This window comes from Asterias rubens, chromosome 4, assembly GCF_902459465.1.
Source record: "Asterias rubens chromosome 4, eAstRub1.3, whole genome shotgun sequence".
Lineage (NCBI taxonomy): Eukaryota > Metazoa > Echinodermata > Asteroidea > Forcipulatida > Asteriidae > Asterias > Asterias rubens.
Window position 1 is genome coordinate 9944259 of NC_047065.1, and position 16415 is coordinate 9960673.

The 16415-nt window shown below is 36.9% G+C and overlaps 1 protein-coding gene across 3 annotated transcripts in view; it reads left to right on the forward strand.

Annotated features, from left to right (window-relative positions):
* LOC117289252 (Y+L amino acid transporter 2-like) overlaps nt 1-14461 on the forward strand; it is a 28595-nt gene extending 14134 nt beyond the window's left edge. For all 3 annotated transcript variants that reach the window (XM_033770290.1, XM_033770292.1, XM_033770291.1), the window contains exons 2-10: nt 521-646; nt 2122-2218; nt 3242-3286; nt 4893-5016; nt 6580-6683; nt 8146-8242; nt 9066-9215; nt 11490-11667; nt 13140-14461. In XM_033770290.1, coding sequence (XP_033626181.1) covers nt 521-646; nt 2122-2218; nt 3242-3286; nt 4893-5016; nt 6580-6683; nt 8146-8242; nt 9066-9215; nt 11490-11667; nt 13140-13201 — 983 coding nt within the window. In that variant the 3' untranslated portion in view covers nt 13202-14461. The remainder of the gene's footprint in view (nt 1-520; nt 647-2121; nt 2219-3241; nt 3287-4892; nt 5017-6579; nt 6684-8145; nt 8243-9065; nt 9216-11489; nt 11668-13139) is intronic.
* The last annotated feature ends 1954 nt before the right edge of the window (nt 14462-16415 follow it).

Below are 16415 nucleotides of genomic sequence, written 5' to 3' on the forward strand. Positions count from 1 at the left end.
TAGGTTTTTCATAACAGTACAAGTCTTGGCTTTAATCAATAAAGGACCTCATTTTAAGCAATCATTGCTGCATCCTTCCAATGGGATGTAAAGATGTAGGTCCTTGTGTAAAGCCAGGTTCATTCCTCCTGCGAATTCAATACAAATGTTGACGTCACAGATTATTCGCAGTTAAAATAATTGGCAGCAGGTGAGTTGTGCTCAACTCTCTTGCGAATATCGCTGCCAAAACAGAGTTGTGACGTCAAATTTATGTCAAATTCGCATCACATTCATTTGCAGTCAGTATGGACCTGGCTTAACGCACCTAAAAGAACCCAGTGCACGTATCATAGAGAGAAGGGGTTCGCCCCGGTGTTCCTGGCTTGATTTGCAGCATATTGTGCCGCTGGACCTTATAAACCATTACTTGGTGCTATAACAAATTGGGTGCTATAACAAATTGAGTGCTATAAGAAGCCACTATTATTATCATGATTCTTAATATAACCTCACTTGTTTCTGTATTTTCACAATGCAGCTCTCTTGACGTTTGTTAACTGCTGGAGCGTTCCATGGGCAACTAAGGTACAAGATGTGTTCACTATTGCCAAGGTGCTCGCTTTGTTGGTCATCATTGTGTCTGGTCTTGTCTACATCTGTATGGGTAAGTCTTCTTCAAAGAATATAGAGGTGTTGTGAGATTTATTCAGAAAGTGACATTAAACTATTCATTATTAAATTAAACTGATGTTCAAGGTTGTTTAGCCTACGTGTACAAAATACAGGCCAAAACAAAAGACAGCAATATTAAAAAATGTATATATATTTCATGTATATTTTGGTGAAGCTGACAATAAGATCCATTAAATACAACATAAAGTATCACTGATTACAAAAATAAAAGCAGTTACTAAAGTATCGGTGTTTATATAACACCCAAGCAGATCCTTGCCATTTGATTGGAGGATTGTCCGTCACGTGATAGCAAATAAAAGTACCATTGCACGCTGAGTCACTCACCATGCTTTTTTCGTTCCATCCGAAAAGTACCATGCTTTTTTCGTTCCATCCGAAAAGTACCATTGCACGTATCTTTCAAATCTACTTGGATGTTATATAAAACAAATAATGAATGTTTTTCATTCGTGCAATGGTGCGAATATGTTCATTCGTTGAAAGCGGGAATGTTCCATTCAACTCGGCTCCGCCTCTTTGAATAGAACATTCCATCTTTCAACTCATGAACATATTCGTACCATTGCACTCATAAACATTCATTATTTGATATTATTCTACATCTTGTACCGGCAATTGTTACGTACATAATATTTTTAATATTTATTGTACTTTGAAGATACTTAATTAGTTTTTGTCCCCATGAATATATCTACCATATGTTGGTGATATGTAGATAGTACGTGCATGGCCGTACCTGACATTATTGTGTACATGTCGAGGTTTGTGCAATTTCATCGTATGCGTTCACTCAACTGAAGCAAAAAATAATTCAGTTGTGAAGTATAAAAACAGATTGTGAGTTCTCCTACTCTGCCACATTGAAATAACTTTAGTACTAATTTGAAAAGAGATTTTACCTTTTTAGCAGATTCCTTTAATGCAAACTATGCAAAATTGTACCAGTATTAAAGCCATTGGACACTCTGAACAGCACAAAAATTAAAAGTTCACATATTTACAAATAACTTACAGGGTTTACAGAAGGTAATGGGTAAAGACTTCCCTTGAATTATTCCATGAAATGCTTTACTTTTTGAGAAAACATTAAAACAATTGTAAATTCTCGATGTCGAGAATAACAGATTTATATAAAAACACATGTCATTACACGGCGAAACGTGCAGAAACAAAGGTGGGTTTTCCCGTTATTTTCTCCCGACTCTGATGACCGATTGAGCTTAAATTTTCACAGGTTTGTTATTTCATTTAAGTGTGGGCCTTTGGACAATACTGTTTACCAATGTTGTGCGATTGCTTTTAAAGAGACAGTAGATTGAAAAGCTCCCATCCTTGTTCCCATAATAGAATATCAGTGATTAGTTCCATGTGCATGCTTACATAATGTAGCTGGTTACTGGTCCAATTCTCAGTATCTTTGTTTCACATGTACCTCTTTTTTAGGTCACACTGAGAACTTTCAAGAACCATTCAAAAACAGCAAGGGAGGGAGTGATATAGCATTGGCTTTCTATGGGGGCCTGTTTGCTTATGCAGCTTGGTAAGTTGTTAACAAGTACAAAGTAGGATTAATTCAACCATTAAATGCAGTGGAATGTATTAAATGTAGATTTCTTCTGTTATTGAAATCTGAGGATTAAAGGTTGACAAAATCATTCAAATGTGATCTTAGGAAGAATGTTGCCCTTGTTAAATTGCCTGGTTATTCATTGATTACTCAAAACATGTTCTTTATTTTACAGTAAGAACAATCATTAATGCCATGCTATGAACTGGTGAAATCTTGGACAATATGTATGTTTTTAACTCACTCTCTCATGACTGGCTTCAAACGTTTATCGGTTGAATGCATTAAGCATTATTAATATTTCCATATGTTTCATGGATTTGTCACTTGACATTTATCTTAATTGCTCTTTTCATCTATGTCCCACTGAGTCCATCCAGGTTGATCCATTTGCAGTTTCTCCACTGCTCTATACTTTAGCTCTTATAATAAATCACAAATGAGACAAACTAACCATGGAAACTTAGTTTTTGTTTGTTTCCATCATGCTTTAAAAGTGTACAAAGGTCACTCTAGTTGTGCACAAACCCAGGTTTCTAAATTCTTATCAACACATCTTTGTACTAAAGCTTTTGGTTAGTTTGCTACAAGAGAGTGAAATAAAACACTGCAATAGTGCTAAGGTCTAGTTGTGATGGAAGTACCTGATAAATTAGAAATAGCTCTCTCAAGATACCATCATCAAAACAGTTTGGCACAACAAGTAAAATATTTACATTTAACACAAATAGGCCACATTTCTTACATAGGTTAAACATGTTTCCCTAAAACATGCTTGAGTTTGGTCACTGCTGCTTCTCTAGATGGATATAAATTCAATGTTTCAACACCTAATGCTCTATGAGGCTTTTTGCATCATTGATCATTCGATTCAGTTGATATTTAGGAAACTCATAATCTGTCGTTTTAATTTGCTGAGAATAGTGAGGAGAATTTTCAATTGACATCCAAATGAACTGACCCATTTCATTTAATTCATTCATTTCCCTCTTTCAGGAATTATCTGAACTATTTGACCGAAGAGATCAAGAATCCTTATAGGTAAATATTGAATGGTTTTGCAGCTATATATGTACATGTATGTGTATCCTCTCTTGTAGTTTGTGTCATGGCAGGCCTGATACTTCACGGAGGCAGCGAAGGCGATTGCCTCCGTTGCCCCTGGTCATTGCCTTGGTGCCCTTGAAATGCTCTACAGTAGAAATTTACAATTTACTCATAGGGTGCCCTTTACTAAAGGAGAAAATGCCTTGGTGCCCTTTGCCTTTTAAAAACGAAGCATACAGGCCTGTCATGGTAACCTTGTATTGCCACAACTCAAATGATGAGTTTGCTTAGATGGACCTTAACCCTTTGGGAAGCAACAGAGTATGTTTTGTTCGTTCCCCTTTGAAGCTAGAACATCATGTGCACCAATTGTATCTCAACGTACCATTGTTTGGTGGTTGTGATAGAAGGATGGTGTGAGAGGGTTAGTGTTGCAAGGTGTTTTCATTGATTTTGTGTTAGTCTATTTCAGCTATGGAAAAACCTATTATAACATCTGTACTGTGTATCGAATTCTAACAAATAATAAAAAAAATTAATTGAGTGTTTCCTGTAAATGATGGTTATATGAAATCGAGCTTTGTGCTTACCCTCCTGCTGTTTAACATTGGTACCTTTTCAATTGACTGTGGAACTTGATTTAGAAATCAATCAAGCTACTGTCATGATGGATACTGCTCCTGGCAACTTATGATTTCAAACGCCCCAAAAGGGGATATATACTAGGCAAACAAATGTAATCTCCACCTGAACAGGTTGCTTTTACACTTAATGTTCAAATGCGTTAATAATTCACTGGGTAAGAGTAGGACAAAAACAATTTTTGAGTCTGTGTTAAATTGTGACAGTTCACGTTTGGAGGGGTATTTAGGATTCCGTAAACAGCCTAAAGCAAAAGAGCCTTCGGTGAGTTTAGCACTCAATTTGGCATCTGTGTGACGATCAAGTTGTTGTTTTGACTTGTCTTTTCAATGGTCGGCTGGTCATCAATTGGGTTAAACCAACTCTACATAAATCCAAAGTAGTCTAAAGATAAACCCTCTGACACTTACAGTCCAACTTGTTTGTGTAAAAAAAAACTGATTTGGTCTAAACAAACATGATTAGGCCCTGGTCATTGCCTTGGTGCCCTGTGAAATGTTCCATTAGGTGCCTTTGTCCTTTCAAGATAATAATGATAATAATAATAATATCGAAGTCTTATATAGCGCACATATCTACCAAACAAGGTACTCAAGGTATATACAAACTACGTCACTTCAGAGGGAGCTGTTTCTCACAATGCTTTATACCATCAACCTCTCCCCATTACTTGTAATCAAGAAAGGTTTAATGATGATAATTATTTTGATTAATTACCAATAGTGTCCACTGCCTTTAAGAAGTATTACCACAAGTGTATAGTTGCAGTCCTCAAGCAATACTGTTCTATTCCTGTCAGTGGTGCCACCAGTGGGTGCCACCTGCTGTGTATTGAAGGATTCTTTGTCAACATTTATTTTCCCGAAACATGTATGTTATGTACATCCCAAACACAGCTGTGCATGTTGTTGATACTTCAATTTTGCTATTTCTCATGAAACCTTCTTTGATATTTCAGAAATCTACCTTGGGCTATTGGTGTTTCGCTTCCACTAGTAACCATCATCTATGTGCTGGCTAACATTGCGTATTTTGCTGTGTTGACACCAGAGGAGCTGGAGAACTCCAATGCAGTGGCTGTGGTAAGCTGTCTAACAAATGTTGCCAAATTGTCTTCTATCAAACTGGAATCTTGTAAACTAAAAAAAGGCTGGGGTCGATTTCACAAAGAGTAAGGACTAGGGGTTATTAAAAACTTAAGGCCAGTCCTAAGTTAGGATTCGTAATAAGACTAGTCTTTAACTCTTTGTGAAATAGGCCCATTTTTCCTCATCTTTAAACCAAAGCTTACAGGAACACGTTGCCTTGGATCGGTCGAGTTGGTCTTTGAAAATCGTTCTGTAACCGTTTGTTGTAAAATGTATATGGTTAGAAAGATATTGTAAAAGTAGAATACAATGATCTACACAAATATGCCTCGAAATTGCGTGGTTTTCTTTTTACCCTGTCGACTAACACGGTCGGCCATTTATGGGAGTCAAAATTTTGACTCCCATAAATGGCCGACCGTGATAGTTCGCGACGTAAAAGGAAATCCGTGCAGTTTCGAGTGATACTTGTGTGGATCATTATATTCTACTTTTAAAACATCTTTCTAACCATATGCATTTCATAACAAACGGTTTCAAACGCTTTTAATAGACCAACTCGTCCGATCCTAGGCAACGTGTTCCTTTAACCAGGAAATTATTTCAAGTAAAGACATTGTACATCTTTGCTGTGTTTTCTTAAGACAAAAAAATATGTTTGGATTTGATGGGATTCAGCTGTTTTTCCTTGTCAAATCTTCATCAATCAAGAACACAGTCAGATGTCTTGTGAATCTTCTAAATGTGTTGTTTTTAGAAACCTGCACTTTCTTGAGGTCTATAGGTTAGACTTTGGGTAAACAAAAAGTCAATCAACAAATTGAGTGTAGATGCCGATATGGGAGGCACTTGATTGTCCAGAGAATCAACGTATTAACTTTTGACCTGAACAACAAGTTAGAGAACATGCAATGTGTGTATTTTACCTGCAGCTACACACCCTGGGTTTCCATCACAATCATGGGGAAACCCATTATACCAGAGGGGTGGTATAGCAATGTTATTGAGGCCGGGGCAATATTGGAAACCACTTGATCCAGGAAAGCGAATCAATACCATTGATTTATCAATAGGTTCTGTAGCTGATGCATATTTATAGAGCCAAAAATGATAAACAAGGGGCTTCATTCCTAGGTCAAATCGAGTTATGTGATGCACTCATTTTGCAATATACAATCCTCATAAGAGTGGGCTATACCAGTTAAGTCTACAACCTCATTTTAAAATTGTTTTAGGTATAATATTGTTTAAAACGTTGCCTTGTTATTCAGCAAAAAAATGGGTCTGTTTAGTGTACATTCCAGAAAGAGGAATTGATGCTCCAGTCATGAGCTCAAATTCAATACCCGTTTGATTTAATTAATTTAAAACATTTCTGTGCAAAAACCAAATCAAAGTGAAACTATCAAACAATAAAAGATAAGCTTGAACTTCAAGGCTCTGATCAGCAGTAAAATCTTGTGGTTTATATTGATTAAATCTTAATAAATGGAAAAATAAATTTATCAGCTGTTTAGACCCCACACTCAATCTATTTCTTTACTGCTAATGTTGCAGACATTTGGTGAGAAGCTGTTTGGGCCAATGGCATGGATAATGCCTGTATCTGTTGCCATGTCAACATTTGGGGGTGTTAACGGAGGTTGCCTGTCGCTATCTAGGTAAGCACTTTATTGTGATGGTATTTTATAGCAAGATTTCAATCACGAAGAAAGAATGGCATAGAGTGGTTTGTGTGTCCCATCGGTGAAGCCTAAGGGTCCTAACAAGTGTTTGCCTTTTACTTCACTGTGTATGTGTGTGGGCTACACAGTACATAGGACAGCTTACAGGCTTCACAATGAAACAATGCTACCCCACAAGGTTTTCTTTAGTCACAAAAAATAACATCATCAGTAATGGACCAATGTCCTATTTCAAAATAATTTTTTTTAAGCTGTTTCGTAGCATAGCGCAGCGAAACAGCTCTTGTTTTTGTTAAAGTTTTTTTAATTATTATTTTTTTTTTTTTGGTCATCTTCATAAAAATTTCAAAAGTGCTGATTTGCAAGGTTCCCAAAGAGCAATTGCAATGAAACTTTCAGGGATGAAAGGTATTGGGGCAATGATCATTGCAAAACAAGGATGTCATTATGACATCATCACAAGTCACGTGACGACATCTTAAAGGTGTTGTGTTTTAAATGTTTGAAAATTTATAACAAATCAGCAACAAGAGACCGTAGGCTTCTGTTTGCGGGATTGGGAAGGGATAAATTAGGTCTTCATTTTGTTTCGTGTGCGTGACCTCACATGACCTCTACTTCCAGTCGAAACGGGCCAAAAACGGAAGTGCCCTGTAACTCAAAAGTGGCATAAGTTATGAAGTTGCTTTCCAAGGACGTAAGTGTCTAGCAAGGGTGGGCAGTTCAAAAAAAATATCGATGACGTCACAAATTGCAACAGCGCCCTCTAGCGGCAGGTTGAAAACACGTCATTTGGACTTTTTGAAGATGTGTGTGGTGAAGTTTTTTGTAATCACTTCAAATTTTACACACACGTTAACTGTCAGGCAGCCATCATATGTGTGAAGTTTCAGATCAATGACGTCATCGGGGGTCACGTGACGCGGCCTTAAAGGTGCACTTTTTTAACTAATATAACTCCCTATGTAATTATGCAATCATGTTGAAACTTGGTAAGTTGTTGGATATTGACAAGTTCTTTTGAAATCTGACATGACGTCATGATCACTTCATCGCGTGATTTTTTATGATTTTTTCAATTTTTGCACCTTTAACACATAAATTGCTATCTGAACATGGTATAATCCAAATAATTTTTTTATTTATGCCACATTGGGCAATTTGCTTTGAATACCCAACCAATTTGAAAATTTTATTTACGAAACAGCTCTGCATTTGTGCACAAATGCAATTTAGCTTTAGTTTTTTTTTAACTTCATGTAGCTGTTGATGGAGTATGACATTAGACTCAGGCTTAGGGTTGTTAAATTCAATATTGTTGTTTCATTGAGTGACCAATATAATCTCATCATTGTATTTAACAACCAGACTTATAAAACCCAAGAAGAGTTAAAGCTTGTTTCATGTCAAGTTATTGACACATTTTTGTTGTTGACAGGTTGTTTTTTGTTGGAGCCAGGGAAGGCCAGCTACCATCAGTCATGTCCATGATTCAAGTCAAACGCAAGACTCCATTACCTTCGCTCATTTTCACGGTATGAATAAATAGATGTTGTTACAATTTGTTAACTTCCTGGCTTTATTTGAATTCATTTTTCCCAACATGTGTGAAAGGCATACGAGAAAAATATACAGTGAAAGAGTTTTTGTGTGTGTTGAACGTTGTGACCACGTAGTGCACATTGTATAGGTTGTGTTCACGCCAGAAAGTTGGTTCAAAACACAGTCTGATCTGTTACAACCTATTGTTTGTACATGAGGAAGATACAGTGGTGCTGTAAGTATTGAGTCCTTTGAATTGGTCATCAAGTTGTGCATCCCATATACGTAGATGGGTTGGTTGCAGGTCTTGAACTTCTCTCTTGAGGGGTCACAGTAATTTTCCTCTGGTAAGGGACACTTCTATGAGGAAAATGTCAATCTGTATTGGAACTTTGCAAAGGGCACCACAGCAAAAGCACAGCACACCACATAAATTGACCGATCTATTAAGCTCTGCCCCATTGCGTATTGACCAATCGCAACGCAACAAAGGTCCGACAAATCAAGTCTGACATGCGTGCACGCATGCTTGGCGCGCGCGGTAGAGTTGGCGCGCGCGGTAGAGTTGTGCAGAAAGGCATTGGAGAGGCTCATGTGTTCTTGCACACAGGTGTGTTGGGGGCGGAGCCTAATGGCTCGGTCTATTGCTCTGGATGCCATGGGTTCATTTTGGGCCGTGCTACATGTAACAAGATACATTTGACAAACAACGTTGTGCAACCTATTAGTTTATATTTCCACTTGCTGTTTGTAGCAAGCATCATGTACAAGAAGTTTGAAGAATATGAAGATGATTTTGTTTTCTTTTGTACACAGTGTTTTCTATCAATCATGTACGTGTTTGTTGAGAAGATTGAGACCTTACTGAATTACTTTAGCTTCATGACATGGTTGGCCATAGGAGCAGCTGTAGCTGGTCAGTTGTACTTGAGATGGGCTAAACCTGATCTACCTAGACCAATCAAGGTAAGACTTAATCATTGTCTCTTGGAAAACATTTCAATTAGACAAAATTTATGAAATAAAACTTTCATAACTTAAAAATATTAAGTTACACACTGCTCTAGAATTGCAAGGGTCGTGGGTTCGAATCCCACCCGAGTAACATGGCTGTGATATTTGTTCACAGGACTCGGGAATGTACTGAGTATGCAGTGCTAACACACATCGCTAACACATCGGTGTATGGGTAAAAACCAAAACTAATATTCTTTATCCCCGATGCAAATTTAACATCTATTATAAGTTGCACATTGTAATCAAAAGATGGATTTTGTGATGTTCCAAAAAGAAATGCCTAAGGAGAATTGGTAACAAAAACTGTTATCTCAGCAAAGTATAAAGAAGGAAGCAAAACTTAAAACTCAAAGAAATATACTCTTTTTTACCAAACCATTTTGCATTAAAAAAAAAAATTTCTTTTCTGATTCCGGTGAAAATGCCTCATTCTATAATTGTACTTCTCATAATGTCAGGCCAGTTATCTTGCAGTTATTACTCTAATACATTGAGTCTTGATGTCATTGCAGAATTCTAAGGCCGAACAAAATAATAGTTGTGTTTCCGGTTACCCGACCGTCCCTAGAAAATCACGCCGACCCTACATGTTTTTATTCATAAAAACGATATAAAATAAAATCTTATGGTGCCGACCCTTAACCTCATTTTTGTGCACATCGTCCTGGATTTCTTCTTCGTTTTTTCCTTTATTTTTTTACTCATTCAAACATGAATGTCGGACACTTCGAACCTATTCCATTTCGTACCTTGGTCACTTCGATCGTACCGCCACGTAATTTCGTGAGCTAGCTCCTACAAAAGTACAAGTCGTTCCAATTCCGTCGGCAAATTCAGTTGTTGTGTTACATGTTCTATCAGTGTGCTTAACTTGCGCAAATTGAAGATATACCTACGCAAATTAAAACATTTACGTGCGCGAATGTGCACAATTTTCAACTTGCGTGATTACTATTTTGCGCGGTTCTGTGACGTGTTTGGGCTCGTCGAAAAAGGAGCGTAGGGGTGTTTCAAAAATTTATAATGCCAATTAATAAGCTAAATCTGCAGATAAAGTTGTAATTTGCAGATGAAGTTGACATTATAATTTCTGAAAGGGTTTTTTTGTGTGCGTATTTTCAATTAATTTAGGCTCCATTAATAATGAGGAAAGTGTTTTGGAAAATGTTTGACTTGACGTCACCTCCAAGTCCAATGACAGGAAACTTTTCACAGTTGGGTACCAGGCAATGTAAAACGTTGGTCAACATGAGTGTGTTTTGAAAGCTCACTTGCTATTGGTTGTGAATTGTTTTTGCCCACTTACTGGCCAATCGGGATAACGCACATATTATTGTGGGTCAACACAAGCTTGGTGCCCTGCTTCTGGCTGCAAACACGTGTGATACCACGACGCTTTCGATCGTGACTCGACTGACTGCTCGAGGCCGTGTGTTTTCTCGCAGTATAGTTTGCAAGGCCGTTTGCAACATGGCGGCACCGGGGACAGGGGGAGTGTTCGCGTTGACGTGGGATAGATGCTCCCACAAGTTGACCACTACAAACATGATGCGATCGTTACCACTTGAATCAACAATAAACTCTGCATTTACATTAGGATACCCGGACACAGAAGACAAAATACAGGCCTTCGCAAGTACATCAACTACCAACTTTACAAACAAATTTGATGTAGACTTGCTACTTACATTTTTATCTGTTCTGTTGCTTATTATATTACGTATTAAACGTGCAATCAATTATTTGTGTTGGCAATGCATGCCAAAGTTTCTCAAGGGACAAAAGCAAGGGCACAAACAATGCATTGAGGGGTGTTAATTTAGGACAAATCTATACATGTTCATGGATGTATTGTGACCAACACAATCAGTGAATAGACAGTGCTGATAGGTACTATTGACATACAATAACAAATTTGACATGGTCAGTCTTTAAATTAAGTGCGCAAAAAAAAAACATTTAGGAACATTAGCCTACCCTAATTTTCGGAGCCATAAAAACTTTAAGCAAAAAAAAAAGATATTACCCCCCTACCTACCCTATTCCCATCCACAGTGTAATAGGAAACACAACTATTATTTTGTTCGGCCTAAAGGGAAATACAGAATTGACTTACATGTAGAAGACATTTGTTATCTTGGCATCAAATCACTGCCTCAGAATTTCTGTGCACAAATTGTTTTCCGATTATTAATAATCAATTTGTGATGTTTTTGTCGACAGCTGAATATCATGCTGCCCATTATCTTTGTGGGTGCTTGTTTGTTCTTGGTTGTCATGGGAACCATTGCAGCCCCAATGGATACCCTGATTGGTGTTTTAATCACCCTGACTGGATTTCCTGTTTATTTCATCGGTGTCTGGTGGAAGAAGAAGCCAAAGTGTTTGGTTCAGTTTAGTCGTAAGTTGTTAAGCTGTATTTTCTATTCTTCCTCTTTTATTTCTATCTCAACTTATCGTTGATAGATTCACACTTTAAAAAGATATGAAAGTAATGCATGATTATCAATTTTTTGACACACTCCCTGAAAATATAGACCTTGTTCTATTATGAATCCATTTGTGATCCTTGATGAAATCCACATGACCTTATCTTGATATATAATAGATGGGAATTGATTGTTAAATTGGCTCTTTGTTTGCCAAGGCAATGATGGACATTGATTGCTTAATTTACTCAGTGCCATTCAATAATGTCCTTCATGGAAAAGGTTGCATCAATTTAAACATCATTAAGACTTGATATTAGAAGTATGAGCCAAGGCAACCATGGATGCTTTTCCATAGCTGAAATGGACTAACACAAAATCAATGCATTATTAAAGCCATTGTTTCCAATCAGGTGTCCTCTGAAATAAGTACAATACAAGGCAAGCCTATTATTGCCTTGTGAATGTACTAATTAATACTTGCAAATGGTCTGATGTAACATTCACTGTACTGCGACTTTATAAGGCCAAATTGGATATGGGACGCAGACGCGCTTTATTTTCCGTTTTTCCACGGTCGCACGTGTGATAATGTATTTATCTTCAAGCAAACTTGGCACGTGATATAGAACACACAATATGCATGGAAGTGATATTAGATATTAGCCGTGCATGATAGGTTTTTATCACCACTCCATTCTATGAATCTGATTGGAGGATTAGTGCGTACTTGAAGATGATAGCAAATACTATGACTAGGCAACAGTGAATAACTTACCATCTCATAAATGTTCACAACTATATGACTAGTCGTGACTAATAGACTGTGCAAGTCTAGTGCGTATTCAAACATTTTGGGTCCATTTTGGTCCTACACATGTAGTTACCATGCTTTAACGTGTGAAAGAAACAAACTTGCTCAGTTTAATACTTAATAGGACCCAATGTTGGATCATTGCGAGACTTGCACAGTCTATTTGCTGGACCTTATAGCACCTTGTGAACCCTTATAAGGTGCTACATAATTCAGTTTCTGAATTCATAACTTCAATGACCTATCTTTCTGTAAAAATGTATATTGTAAGCGTCTTGATATTATTATTACATTAAATGGAATTACTTTGCAATCCCAGGAAACGGTGATGTTGATCTTTTATTCCAGTGCCTTTTGTCCCATTCTAAACTAAGCATACCAACGCAGCTTGACACCATGAGTGCATGTATAGCGCACACTACATAGGTTAAACTTGTCCACATCTGCGTAATTCGTCCCACGTGGTGTTCAGGATGTATTATGCACACAAATAGATGATTCATCTGCTTGTTCATCAGGCCGCCACTCCTGTGTCTTTGGAAATGTCTTCTTACATTATGTGGTTAAACAGTTCTGATAAGCAACCTTTGGTATAATGTATCAACTTTCTGCTTTGCTTTGTTTTTCCAGATACAGTCACTGTTTTCCTGCAGAAGGTGTTTATCATAGTCCCACAGGAAAAGGAAGATTAATGGCACCTGTAAGGCTAAGGTTGATGATCAAGCCAAAGCCGCAAAGTCAGACATAGCCGTTAAGTCCATCCGGCTTATCATCAGGGGCCTGGAGACACACCAAGTTGGGATTTAATCTCTGAGGGAAAATGCAACAAAATGCTATATAAAAGAAAATCCTTTCATTATTTTTGTTATCTCGTTTCTTTGAACTCATTCACAGCAGCACAATTAATGCAATAAAAACAGTTTAAAACAATGCAAAGTCTAAGCTGGGTGTTTGGGAGAATCATTTTAATTTGAAAACATAGTTTGAACTTGTTTATATTTCAGATTTGTTGAAACAAAAAAATTCTTGTTCAGAATTTTCCTGTGCAAAACAATTTAAACAAAATGATTTAAAGAACGAAGAACCGATCTTCCGTTAAAGCACCCAAGCTTAGACAAGCTGCATTATAACAGTAATCACATATGTACAGGCATGTAACGTTTTAGCTGATCACCTGATAGCCGCTTATTTTTCCTAGTTTTAGTGCGGTAGAAAACTGAAAACAATGTAAAAAGTTTTATATAAGGTGTTTTTTCTTGTAATGTTTAAGGCTGGCTATCTGTTGGTATAGACCTTTATCACGCTGTCACCATCTTGGTCATGTTCCCTGTTTCCATAACAGCAATGAATGCTAACATCCATTGCGTAAACATGCCACCAGACTATTGTATCGCCCAATCTGAGTATGGTTACTATGAGTTGGAATGGAGTAAAATCAAGATGACCACACCGTAATAAAGGTCTATTGAATTCTTACACCAATTCTTACTGCATATTCAGTTGATAATATCAACTTAGTATTTTGCAGTTCCTAGCCACTGTATTTTTTAATTTCAACTCTTATTTGAACCGTTTGTCAGGAGATGTTTACAAATATCTTGTTTGCCACACAAAGTAGTAAAAATGAGTGAATTTGTGTTTGAATAATGTATCCATCATTCAGGTAAACAACCGAAAGTGCCCGTCGATCGCATACAACAATTAAAACAATAAGACATATTCCATAGTACTTAGCTTTTGTATATGCCATCTTTATTGACCAAAGTGGGTTTTGGCTTTGAGGTAAACCATAAGGTATGTAGGCATAACATTGTATAGTTGTGCATTAAACAAATGATTTTTATATCAATGTGGTGCCTCTAATGATGGGAATACAGTAGTATACAAATATAACAAGGTTTATTTCAGGTGACTAGTCGATATAAGCTCCCTGAGGTATTGGAAGTTGACAAACTAGTTCCCTCGGCTTCGCCTCCAATACCGAGGGGAGCTCATCGACTAGTCACCCGAAATAAACCTTGTTATATTTGTTTTACTATACTTCATACATATTCAGTTACCGGAACATGAGTTTTTAGCAAGAGAAAACGAATACTGTGAAACAAAATGCACATGCTAAGTTGGTTCATGTGTTAAATGTCGCTTAGAGAGCGCTGTTCGTGCGTGTATACAAAACGGTGCCACGATCAATAGCGCCCGGGGATGACGTCGCGCAATGGTAGTGCGCATGACAAGTAAAATAGCTCCCAGGGAACTATTACTTGTCATGCGCATTTACCACTTGCGTGAATACTCACGTGCGCGCTTGGTAGTTAGCAAAATTAACACCTGGCACGTGATGATGAATGGACCAATGAGAACTCGACTCTCTGTCATGAATATGTATGAGGTAAAGTAACATCCAATAATCATGCATTGATTCACACTAGTAGGATGGAATATAAAAACACTGTAATGTTAATGTTCTCATTGATCATAGTGTGCCTTCCTAGCTGCAATTCATGACTGCGTGTACTTTTCCACTTCCACTACTTTTATGAACATTTTTATCATTTTAGAATAGTTCACAATTGCTTATTAAGAAAATTGCAATACTATTTGGAACAAAATTGATAAGTTGTTCCTGCTTTAAAAGGAGCATGTTCATTTGTTCATTAGAGGTAGGGAGCGTCCTGACCAGAGACATGGTGCATTGTTTCTTCAGCCTTAAATGGGTTTCATTATGTGTTATAATGCTACTAACTTGTGCTGTATTATTGCTTGTTTGGCATGATTATTGTAGATATAGTAGTTATATCATCCAGCTCATGTGAATAATGTGAAATCAGAACTGATTGAAAAAAAAAAATCAAAAAAATGTTTTCCATTTTGAAATCTCGGAAAATATAATCTTAAATAATGAGAATGTATAGTGTAAATAATCAGGTTGCTTCCACTGTTAAAAGGTAGCAATTAAGGGTTAATGTGTTAAAGGTAAATTTAAATACCTCGGCAAAAGTTTATCAGATTGTAAATACAAAGATGTTGACGACTGATGTAGTGTATAGATATATTCATAATAGTGTCAAATACAGGTCAGCTTTGGGGTTTGTTGACAACAGGGTATAGAGACTCCAGTATACTAAAAACAAAAAACTCAACCATTCTCATTGATTTTGCAAACAATCCCATCGTTAAAATAACAAAAATTATATTTCAAGTGAACAAAAGGAATTGCTTCCTGGTTCTAATGAAATAACTAAGTAATTATTCAAAATTTCAATCTAATAACATGAAATAGTATGATGAAAAACAAAAACCTGAAGAGATCCTGGCTGCTATTGTACAAAGGTTATGATAAACCGAGTAATCTTTCATGTCTCCTGAACATTGCCAATGAGGGTACGAATGTTAGTCATTATATTCAGGCACTTTTAAATGAAGCAATGTACAGAAGGTTGCTATGGTCATCTCCAAGGAGTTATTGCACACACAATTTGGTAAAGTGGTTGGTTTGCTCATAAAAAAAAATATTTAACGATATTTTTACATAGATACTGTACAAATCAACTGTCAAATCCATTTTTTTTTTTTCTTGCGTAAAAATTGTTCAATTATAATCAATGGGGTATGGAAAAATCCTTGTTGGCTGCACTACATGGTTTATATAACCATGAAGTAGCAGGTGAAGCCTCTACCTACCTCGGAACTGAAATAAGGAAGAATGGAAGAACTACTTCATGTTGTCGCTTAAACAGGTTGACAAGTAATTGAAACACAATCAATATAGGCTGGTAACCAGGGTAGCTGTTGTAGAACTTCTGATGCATCAGAGAACCAGTCAACTGAGTACCGGTATACAAGCTTAGGAACTTGATTTTGTACTTATAACCTTAATTTAAAAACAAAGAAAACTAGTTATGTTTT